At 41.8% G+C, this 11,989-nt stretch overlaps 1 protein-coding gene across 2 annotated transcripts; it reads left to right on the top strand.

The window, feature by feature from the left end:
- Window positions 1–2,150: 2,150 nt before the first annotated feature.
- On the top strand, window positions 2,151–11,233 carry ildr1a (immunoglobulin-like domain containing receptor 1a). 2 transcript variants are annotated; one of them, XM_080771090.1, is made up of 9 exons: window positions 2,151–2,383; window positions 3,269–3,439; window positions 3,979–4,128; window positions 5,989–6,108; window positions 6,253–6,399; window positions 6,958–7,077; window positions 7,463–7,641; window positions 9,482–10,111; window positions 10,786–11,233. In XM_080771090.1, the coding sequence occupies exons 1-9, from the start codon at window positions 2,335–2,337 to the stop codon at window positions 10,822–10,824; spliced, it is 1,605 nt and encodes a 534-aa protein (XP_080627216.1). In that variant the 5' UTR covers window positions 2,151–2,334; the 3' UTR covers window positions 10,825–11,233. The 2 variants fall into 2 exon arrangements, with proteins under 2 accessions (XP_080627216.1, XP_080627215.1); XM_080771089.1 differs by having other exon boundaries at window positions 9,479–10,111.
- The last annotated feature ends 756 nt before the right edge of the window (window positions 11,234–11,989 follow it).

Below are 11,989 nucleotides of genomic sequence, written 5' to 3'. Positions count from 1 at the left end.
GCACACTAGTCTTTGTAGTGGTGCCGGTCCAAGACAAAAAAGTGGCCACACACTCATAGCCAAAGTGCTGGTGTTTTATTAATAGAGGACGCAGAGAATATTTACAATTACATAATGTACATAACGTGTGTGTGTGTGTGTGTGTGTGTGTGTGTGCGCGCGCGCGCGTGCGTGCGTGTGTGTATTGTAACTGTGAAGGCTATTCTAGTTTTATATTTTCCTTACTTTCAATTCAACCACTAGTCACTAGTGGTTGAATTGAAAGTAAGGAACGAGCAATATTGGAACCACTAGTGACTAGTGGTTCCAATATTGCTCGTTTCAGTTTAGTTATTACTATTTAAATGTTTAAGTTTAGTGTATAATTGTTTTAGTATTAGTTCCAGTTTCAGAATTTGTCTGGGACATTTAGAATAATCAGAACAGGTATATGACTATACACTAACACTATCCAGTATTGTTGTGTATGAGTATATTGTGTATAAATGTGCATATACAGTAAAGTTAGTATAATGAGAATGATGGAAGAGACTGCCCCAGTGACCACTCACCACAGTAGACTACAGTATGTTAGGAATGTAGTTGAGCAACTCCCTCCTGGCCTTCAGAGAAGAACCAGCATATGACATCACTCTGTGTGTGTGTGTGTGTGTGTGTGTGTGTGTGTGTGTGTGTGTGTGTGTGTGTGTGTGTGTGTGTGTGTCTGTGTGTGTGTGTGTGTGTGCGTGCGTGCGTGCGTGCGTGCGTGCGTGCGTGCGTGCGTGTGTGTGTGTGTGTGTGTGTGTGTGTGTGTGTGTGTGTGTGTGTGTGTGTGTGCGTGCGTGCGTGTGTGTGTGCGTGCGTGTGTGTGCGTGCGATGTGCGTGCGTGTGAATTTGCATCTACCAGTAAATGAAACTTGACCTGTCATCCTACTCCTCTCCACCTGAGAAACAGACTCGTATTAAACTGTATAAGTCTATTCTGACTACTGAATAATTATTGCAATTGCTTTACACATCTAAATCAAATTGACCTGTTTTAACCACATACATTTCCAAGAGACAATGGATTTGACTATCTGTGTATGTTTAATTGCAGGACAGGGAAACAGGACACAGCTGAGCACACTAGGAAAAACACAGTGGATCTTGGCAGAGTTTCCTTGGAGGAGGGTACAACAGCAGGGAAAAGGTACTGGAAGGCTGTAACTTCACACACAGATGCAGTGTGGGCGTATTAGAGAAACTGTCTTTGAGAATACTGGGATAGCATACTTAAGCACAACACAAGCATACAGGAAGACTGGGCATTAAATCAATATTTTATTCATATTAGGCTATGATGACACTAGACATCATAATAGTGTTGTCTTTTCCTATTTTTAAAGGCTGCATTAGGCCTATAGTAAAATGATTGAACATTTATTTATATTTAGTTTTATATTACTTATGATTGTCTATCGAATGAATGTCATTGTGTCAATATTTTGTGAAAGCATACATAGTTATACCCACAATATTGTCAAGTCAACAATACATCATGGAATTTGGTCAAACATACTTTAATATGGATTCAGTCCAATTGCAAAAATATGTATACAGTAGTACATCATTTAATTTACAACTTTTCTGTATTCAAAGAAATATGGAAATACAGGTGACAGATAACACTTACTGTTTAATTTTTACAGCATCTATATGAAACAAATAGGCCTAGTCACAATCACAAATCAAAGAGTGCAAAAGGCCAGCCTCCCAGTTGGGCATTCATACATTTTACAGTCTATGATCAACATGCTTTGGCTGACACCTAGTGGTTCAATCTGAAATGTGTCCATGGTGTAATCAAATCTATGATTCAAATACTGATGAGCTGTTCTATTTCATTCATTTTGGAAACAGAACAACCATGTTATACCATGCAAACTGGACACATTTTCATACAGCCCAATTTGTTACTTTTTACATAGCCTAACGTCTTCATTACCATAGCCTGTAAAATAGTTCACACACACATTCTAGTGGTGACTGAGTTTCTAGTCTAGAGATCTGTTCTACGTCAACGTCACTATTTAGTGGTAAATATGCACCTGTTTCGGGGTGTGGCCAATGATGATGACTCCACTCCTGAAGCATCAAACATCATTCACAGACTCAGCAGAGACATTCCCACAATGAAGCAACGGTCGGTGGTTTAATTAGAATGACCTATAATCTGCACGGATTAAGAAGATTAGTATCATCCGTTTTAGTTTTGTGCCACTAAATCGTGTTTGAGCGTCTTTTTGGTTTTTCCCCCTGGAGAAGATCGTTTATTGCCGTCTGAATTCAATTGTGTGGTTCAGTCAACTACAATGTGGAAACTGTTTGCTTCGGCGATCATTCTACTTCTACTGCCAAAAGGTAATTATATATTTCCCCCGTTTTGAACTATTAAATTAACTTTAGTTTGAGCCGCTGCCCGGAAGCATTCATTTTTAAAAAACAGTTAACACTTAAAACCAGGACAGTGCAGGGGTATCGGTCACGTGACAGTCGGTTTTGTTTACTAGATAGATACCAATCTCCCAAATGACTCATCCTGATAGTCCAATATGATGGGCAGGCATATCCAGTAGGCTACTATATACTATCCATGGAGTTGTAATTTATTTAATAGGTTAAGATGTTAATACTTGATTGGGTCCCCTACAATTTGCAGTAAAACATGTTTAACACATGATGATTTCGACTGTTATGGTGCACAAATGTGATCTACATAAGTTTATGTGTCCCCCACCCTAATGTCAATTAACTTTGAGTTGATTGTTTTTGCTATTACCTCTTAACATGCTGGTGCACACAGTCAGACTTCACCATGTCCATTCTTTGATTTGATTATCACTTTGGTGGTTTAAGGGCTCTTCCTGTCTCTTTGTCTGTGCAGGCTACTTGTTTTTCTAGTTCTGCCACTCTGACAGGCCACACACACACACACACACACACACACACACACACACACACACATTATCTCACTGTTTTAACTTTTCACTTACAAAACCGTCCCAAATGGTATTTCTTACGTAGTAAGAAAGAGGTGGACCTCATTTTTGAAATAATGCAACAATACTACACACTGGATTAAAAGATCCCTTTGGATCTTCTTATCACATTACCTGTATTAATTACTACCTCTCCTCTTAATAGTAAACTTACACATACAGTGACTTTGAGGCGCTATATAAGTCTGTATTATTATTATACACAAACACCTGTTGAGTAACATTCTGTTTTTCCTCTCTTGCCCAGAGTTGTCATGCATTCAAGTGACTGTTGCCCAGCAAGACCGCAGCACGATGCTGTTTGCCAATGTGATTCTGCGCTGTGACTACTCCACTTCCGCTAGCCTGCAAGATGTTCTGGTCACCTGGAGGTTCAAGTCCTTCTGCAAGGACCCAGTGCTTGAGTTCTACTCCACAGGTGAAGACTGCAACTCATTCTTTCACACCAAAATGAGCACTGCACTAACACACACACACACACACACTAGCTAGCTACTATCCCCACCTTCCACATCACCATCGATTAATTATCTGGAAATCATAGCAAGTTCATATATACATTTGATTAAAATTAGGGCAGGTAAGACAGTTCAGATCATTTCAAGTTCTTGTGAGTCGAGAATATACTTGTTTGTAAGTTTGGTGGTGACTATTGTATATAATATAGATGTTGGTGGGTAGGAAGTTACAGATGGAAGCTAATACATATATTTACATTGGTTTTGAAGATGCAAGCTTTACACTACTAGGCCCTTGCATTGTAAGGACTTCGGCCAGTCACTGTCATCCTACTAGTATGCACTATGCACACGTAGTTGTGTTACTTTGTATTAGTACGATTGTGATGATGATGAAGAAAATGAGTTCTCATCAACCCAAAGCTTTACTGATAAAACCTATGCCAGATGTTATAAATGCTATTTACAATAATCCCTTACAAAATGTAACTTTTTTTAGCATACCAGGCTGCTCTACAGTTGGGTCAGGACCCGTCGAATGACTGCCCAGATCGTCAGAGGACGGTGCGCACCGTGGCCCAGAAGAGAGGAACCAATGAAGCTATTCTGGGCGCAGAGTACCGTGAGCGCAGGATCTCTATGCAAAATAGTGAGTTTATTATAAAAGATGGATAGATCTTGATCTATGCTTGTATCTTGAGACCAATAACAGTCCTGAGAGCACCAACACTATAAAGCTTAATAATCTGTTACGCAATGTTGTCATTGGTAAAAGACATTAACTTAACCTGTTAATAATAATAATAATAATAAAACTTTATTTGTATAGCACCTTTCATGACATGAAATGCAGCTCAAAGTGCTTTACAGAGAAATGGAGGATAAAAGAAAAGCATGGCAACAACATTAAAAACAAGCAGTAATGCAGTGAGGACATGAATAACAAAAATAAAATAAAAAAAGATCAATTAAAAGCAATGTTGTAGAAGTGGGTCTTGAGCTGAGCTTTAAAAATGTCTACAGAGGCTGCCTGACGAAGGTACAGTGGGAGCTTGTTCCATACCGACGGCCCGTAGAAGCAAAAAGCTGCTTCCCCGTGTTTTTTAGTTGCCATTTTTTTTGGCAAAGCGAGCAGGCCGGCAGTGGAAGACCTTAGGGGGCGGTTTGGGACATATTTAGGCAGGCAGTCATGTAGGTAGGAAGGTGCGAGACCATTGAGAGCTTTATAGACAAGTAAAAGAATTTTAAAATCAATCCTAAAAACAACCGGAAGCCAGTGCAGTGATGCCAAAACTGGAGTAATATGTTCTCTCATCTTAGTTCTAGTTAAAACTCTGGCTGCTGCATTTTGGACAAGTTGTAGTCTGTCAGTTGTTTTCTTAGGCAGTCCTGAAAAGAGTGCATTGCAGTAGTCAAGCCGAGAAAAAACAAAGGCGTGGATTAGCGTTTTTGCATCGTCCAAGGACAAATAGGCTCCGATTCGTGCAATATTTCTAAGGTGAAAAAAGGCAATCTTGGTAACATGATTAATGTGTGAATTGAAATTCAATTCAGAATCAATAATAACCCCCAGGTTCTTTACTTTACTGTTACTTTCTACAGTCAGGTTACCAAGTCTGCTTATTATTGATTCTTTCTGCTCACTAGAACCGATTATGAGAACTTCTGTCTTATCCTCGTTTAGCTTGAGAAAGTTCTCACTCATCCAACATTTGATGCTAGACAGACAGGTCAACAGCGGGTCTAAAGCACAGGGATCATCTGGAGCCACAGAAAGATAAAGTTGGGTATCATCAGCATAGAAATGAAAAAACTCCGTGATTGGTAATGAGTTCGCCCAATGGCAGTATGTACAAGGAGAAAAGCAGAGGGCCAAGAATCGAGCCCTGTGGAATACCAGAGCTGATGTCGCGTTTGTCTGAGTCAAACTCGGCTAGATTGACAAAGTAACTTCTGTTTGATAGGTAGGAGGAAAACCAGGACAGGGCCGTACCAGACAGGCCTATCCAGTGTTCCAGACGCTGTATTAAAATTGAATGATCAAATCGTGTCAAATCGTGTTAAGACCTGAGGACGATACTACGAATGCCCACACTTTCAAGATTTTTCAGAAATTCTCAACAATAGCAGATGTACAAGCTTTGCTATTTTTGAATAGGCAACGTAAAAATGACACTGATGCTTTCCTGGGTTTTACAGGTTAACACAGAAATCCTAATGAAACATTCAGATGAAAGTAGGCTATGACTGTATGCCCTGTGGGAATCATGTTTGAACAATCACTAGGAAATGTATATAATTTACAAACACAAACACTGTTTTCATCAGGAGGAAGATAAGTTACAAAATACTTGGGGTTAGAAAGCAACACATTACCAAAATAAGTAGCAGGGATACTTTTATTTCCTCACTGTTCTTTCATCAACTTGCCAAAGCAACATCCTGGGGATTAATACATTTCTGTTTGAATCTGGATGTGAAAATAATATATATGTTTGTGTTCACACAGAGGCGGACCTGGTGATCAACGAGATAATGTGGTGGGATAACGGTGTTTACTACTGCTCTATTGATGCTCCTGGAGACACCAGTGGAGATTCTGACAGAGAAATCAAACTCATCGTTTACAGTAAGAAACCAAACCTATATCGGTTACATGAACATTGGAAAGCAGGAATGTCTTTTCATCAAGATCATGTTCACCTTCATGCACAATGCAGTTAAAACAAAGTAGTTTTATCACAGGATGCCTCTCCATCTTTCCTCCCTCCAGATTGGTTAACGGTACTCCTCATTGTAATCGGATGTCTTCTTTTGATCCTGCTCTTGTGTGTCTGCTGCTGCCAATGCTGTCCTCAGAAATGCTGTTGCTATGTCCGCTGCCCTTGCTGTCCGCAGCAATGTTGCTGTCCTGAAAAAGGTACCTCATTCTCCAATGAGTAAATTACTTGTAGAAATGTACCACGCACTGAACTGGGCATGCGAAGAGAATTATACTCTGCCCTCCTGCAACACTTACTCTGTGACCAGTACATGGCATTGTTCACAGCTTCAGCCAAATAAAGTACATACTGGTAAACATAGACCATGTTCCGATCAGACCCGGCGCCAGGATGAAATGACAGAGGGGGCAATCGGGGGGCAGGTATTGGACATGAAGACAATGTGCCACATTTGCATATCTATAGAGGGCAGAGGCACACGATTTCGTTGGCTTCCTTCCTTTCAAGCAATAGAATTTAATTGAATGCCTGGAAATGTACCATTGTTTTGTCTGTAACTATTTGATCTAAGGGGGCAAACACCCCCTTTGCCCCACCGTGGCGCCGGGCCTGGTTCCGATTAATGGCTTGATGATGATATTTAGCATATCGGAGTCAAACGGGTGACATCTTGGGATGGGGGGAAAATACGTTGCATGTTTTTTTGAATATTTTTTTTTAAATCTAAAACGTCTTCTCTTTTTCTTTCTGTATAGCGGTGATGCAGCATCGTATGATAAAGGAAGCTCAGAGGGCCATGGCCCCCTGGATGGGAGGACAGCCTATATACGGACAAATGAGCAATGGATCCCAAATGAATCCACTGCTGTACTCAGGTACACACACCCAGCAACTCTGAAGAGCATAACTATTGGAAATCAGCATTTGCCCTGATCCCAAATGTGTTTAACCAAGAATCAAGGAAGGTTTATTCGTCTCTCACTCATACGGATGCAAGCAGTGAACTGTTGGTGCACCACGTCTGCAAAACGACAATGGCAGCAAAATTTACGAAAATATAATTTCAAAGAAACAAAAAGATTGAGACAAGATAAAAGCTAGAAATAGCCGATCTAACATAACGTTGCGACGCGTTGAGAGCTTGTAGATCAGCTATTTTTGACAAAGATTTGATGTAGAGCGGAGGAAAGAGGGAACCACGTATAGACCCCATGGGGGACTCATGAGATTAATTTAATTCTGTATTCTGTATCTCCTCAGGATCTGCTTCGGGCAAAAGCATCGCTATGCAACCTATGCCCCTCCCCCCTCCGCACCCTTCAGCCTACAGCATGCCTCCACCGAGTGCCTATGGCAACCATACGCCTGCTAGCAATCAGATGCTTGACTACCTGGAGAGCCAGGTGAGGGGGATGGACATGACCAGTCCCCTTCTACAGGTAATATGTGAACGCTGTGTCACAGGACCATACTGCTTCAACATTTTATGTTACCTCTCCCTGTATACCAATGTCTGATAATTACAGTCAGTTTATACTATATTAAGGCTAAAACAAGTTGTATCTAAACTAGTACTGTCAGGAGTACCCCGCTTACACATCCATTGCAGAGCTGTTTTGTTTTAAAAGTCTTTCGGTGTAAGTAAAGAAATGTATCTTGTGTGAAAAGTGAGTGGCCATGTCATTTGTATCAGATGTGGCTCCTGCTTGTCTACTACACCAGTGATTCCCAACCTGTGTGCCGCGGCACTTTAGTGTGCTGTTTGAAATGGCCAGGTGTGTTGTTTGATTTCAACAAAAGTAGCCTCGGCAACCCAGACGTTTTTATTTCCAGGAAGAAAAGTAACCCTCCCCCGATAGAAATAGATACTGGGCTGCTTGCGATTGTTGTTGCCCATCCCCACCAGTCTAACGACCCTCGGCCATAGAAATGCTAATGTATGGCATGGTTTACATGGGGACATATTACCTACTCTCCTGGCACGTACTAAAAAAAAACACTGCTTGCCTCCGTGCGTTCCAGCCTGCTTTTTGCTGTTGTCTTTTAAGCGGACCTACAAGCCCACACTGTGTTGCAAAAGCGGCTTACAAAACGCCAGGGTGGAGCTACAGCTGAACTAACTCTGCATGTGGAGAAGTAACGGCAGATGAGTGAGACGACATAAGAGAGAAGCAGAGTAGCCAGGTGCCAGGTCCTGTTTCTAAAACGTAACTTTCAAGTGAACTTTATGGAAACTTTAGGGAGAAGTATTTCTTACCTGACTGCCGTGAACAAACATGTGTGATTCAGCATGTCCAGATTGCGAGCGACACAGGCACACACAACACAGACACGTCAGAGAGTGACTTTCTGCGTGTGCAATGTGCACTGCATGCACTCAAACTTTGTTGATCATGTGTGACGTGATGAAAGCAATTGTATTCGCATTGGTAGGTCAGGAAATAAAATATATAAATATTAGTTTATATTTGTGTTAAAACTTAAACTCTGGTTTCGAATACATTGTAGCAGATATATATATATATATATATATATATATATACATATACAAAAATACACACACCCCCGTATATCTACATGTGCCCTGGCCCCTGGCAGAAAAAAGGTTGGGAAACACTGTACACCCTCCATAATGAACCAACCAGTAGGGGTCAGCATTGACAAAAGGAATTGGGAATTGACAGAACGACTAATTGAGAAGAAAAAGATAACAACACTTCTCTTGAAAGTTTGAAATGCCTTTTCGAGGGTTAGGTTGGTTGTTTTAGCCTACAGTGTAAGTTCAGTTAATTAAAACAAATCTGTTGACAGACGTTAAAGTTCCAAGGGATAGATGGTAAGTCATTAGCATTCAACTTGACTGACACAGGCAGTTCTTTCTTTGCAACCAATCCCTTACGGAGTTATGTGTGGGTGGCTGGGTGGGTATGAGCACGAAAACAGCATGGTTGTTTTTCACCACCTGGACCCCTGGGCGCACACACCACAACCCCCTCCCCTCCCCCCGGAAACCCCCACACAGAGTTGCACCACTCACTTCACACGGGTGTGATTTATTTTTATGTATCTACTTGGGTAACCCTTTTCTACTATCATGAAATGTAAAATATTGTAAATTTGTACATTTCTGAAATATATTTCTTAACTTTTGTAGGTGAACCTGTTGTATCTGTATGTTGTGTATGATGTGTATTTGGGTGTGACGGACCCCAGGAAGAATAGCCATGCTTAGGCATAAAGTACCTAACGCATTTCTCCTCTTCTTTTCCCCTCCAGCAGCCCCTCCACCTCCAGCAGCCCCACCACAACCAAATGCCTCCACCTCCCCATCACATGCCTCAGTCTGTTCCCTTTTCCGCGGGCCCTCCCAGCATGCTCTCCGCCCTTGATGACCACCACAACGGGCCCGCAGAGCGCCGTGTCATCACTCTTCCGCCAATAGGAGAGCAGAACCAAGGAAGAATGCCGCCTCCTCCCAGGACACGCCCTCCAAGCTCCAGCGAAAGCAGTCGCAGCGGGTACCCCCCACACCGAGGGGGAGGAGGAGCAAGGCGCTATCCATCGCCAGCGCGCTCCAGAGGCATTCCTCGGAGCTACAGTCAGGAGTCCCTGGACGGCCGGGGTCGTAGTGTGGTGTCGGGAGCGACTGGCCGCCCTCGTTCCCGCTCCCGAGACGACCTGTTTGAGACGAGGTCTCGGAGCAACTACTCTCCTCCGGCCACGCAGCGATCGAGAGGTGGATCATGGAGCTCCGATGACGAGGACAGCAGCCGAAGAGGAGGAGGAGGAGGTGGAAGACGGGGAGGTGGAGGTGGAGGTGGAGGTGGAGGATGGGCTGAGAAGCCTCCCAGCTACACAGAGTATGAGCCTGGGCAGAAACCTGGAGCCCGGCGGAATGATCGTTACGCTGTAAGAAACACACTGCTTTAACTGAAACCCTACATGCTTAATTAACCGGTGTCCCCCAAGGGTCTGAATTGGCTGATGTACAAAATCACAATGTTGCAGTGTGTTGTGAGCTTTTAGATCGGCTATTTTTGCAGAATGTTTTTTTGCCTAGTTTTGTGTTCACCTAATGTGGCCACTATAGGGGTGCTAGGGTTTAAGTGGTTAATGTGAGTAAGAATTCATGTAGTATTATGTCTGTCCATGGCTAATCTTGCGTACCATTACATAGATCAGTACCAAATTTATTGTACACGAGGAAAACGGTCCCCGAATATTTTTCACATTTTGTGAAAAAATAAGTGAATTCATATTAATCTCTTATCCACTATCCCACCGAACCTCCTAGGATCTTCCCAGAGATTCAATGGTAAGCCACACCGTTATTAGACCCTGCGACTGTGGGGGCACGGATTGGGCAAAAACCTTGCCCAAATTTGAAGATGACTAATGTCATCAATATCCCAGCAATAAATCATCAAAGCTGCATGCATGTTCCTTCTATTAACATTTTGCCAACAATACAATTTAATTCCAGAGACGCATCATTAGACTATGTCTTGTTTTTACATGCATGGCTGCAAAGCTACACAGAGGCGTCGGCGCTGATATAGTGCGTCTGTGTGTGTCTCTCTCAGGACAAGAGCTCTCGCAGTGGCACCAGTTTGGTCGTCTGAGCCTTCCCGCTGTCAGACATCCTGTGGCTTCCACTTAAGATGGTTACTTTTTTGTTTTGTTTTTACCAACAATAAGTGAAGTAGATGCCAACTGTAGGAGCAGCTGTTTGGGTACACTTGAAGGAGAATTCCATGCTAGAAGGCTTTCTTACCTTTTATTTGTAGTTGTTACGTCCCCACCAAAGATGTCCAGGTGTTATTTTGTGCAAAACCTCCTTATTGGCTATTTTCCCTACCATAAGCCTTAAATGAATTGAATGGGAATTGAATGGGGCTGTTGTGCTAATTTGCTTATTTCCATCGCTCAAAAGTATTATATTTTTTGTATATACCCTCTCTTCATAATGTAAGCAGACCAAGCGGCACACTTTACTACTTATTTCGATGGAAATAAGCGATTTAGCACAACGCCCCATTCAATTCAATGCAATTCATTGAGGGCTTATGGTAGGGGGAATAGCCAATAAGGAGTTTTTGCACAAAAAAAACACCTGGACCTCTTTGGTGGGGACGTAACAACTACAAAGAAAGGTAAGAAAGCCTTCTAGCATGGAATTCTCCTTAAGTGGCAGCTGGTTTGGCAAATACAGCAATAATTCATGAAATGTTATATATATATATATATTTTTTGTGGGCCTCATGTTCTTTTTAACTGTACATTTTTAAACCTGAATCTTAACTTGAAGTGAACAGGTATTCTGTGTAATTGATTTGTCAGCATGGAGATAGCCTTGGTGTGAATAGCCTATAAGATCTTGATTTAAAAGCGCTCTACCGTGACAATGTAATTAAAATGTATTATCTGAGCTGTAGTTATAGGTTTTGCAATACCCCCCTCTACTGGATCAGAGGGTTATAGCCAGGGTGTTTAGTCCAACTCAGGTGCTGTTTATTATCATTGTTTTTTTGTTCATTGTTGTATTTTTATACCAACTTGTTGTCTGTAAAAGCCATTTCATGTGTTTTTATTGTTGCTAGCCAATGTATGGGTCTTTTATCTAATATCAACTAAATGAAAACATTCATTTTCCCTCCACATGGTGTATTTTGTACAGATTTGTTTCATATTTTCAAGATGTGTTGAAGTAACTGTATTTTACCAAAACTTTATTTTATTTTATGAAAACCTATAGGCTATATGACATGAATGCTGCTGCAGCCTGAT

Source organism: Protomyctophum bolini (assembly GCF_963924005.1).
Source record: "Protomyctophum bolini genome assembly, chromosome: 1".
Classification (NCBI taxonomy): Eukaryota; Metazoa; Chordata; class Actinopteri; order Myctophiformes; family Myctophidae; genus Protomyctophum; species Protomyctophum bolini.
Note: the sequence above shows the minus strand (reverse complement) of the source record. Positions and strands in the feature narration are given on the sequence as shown.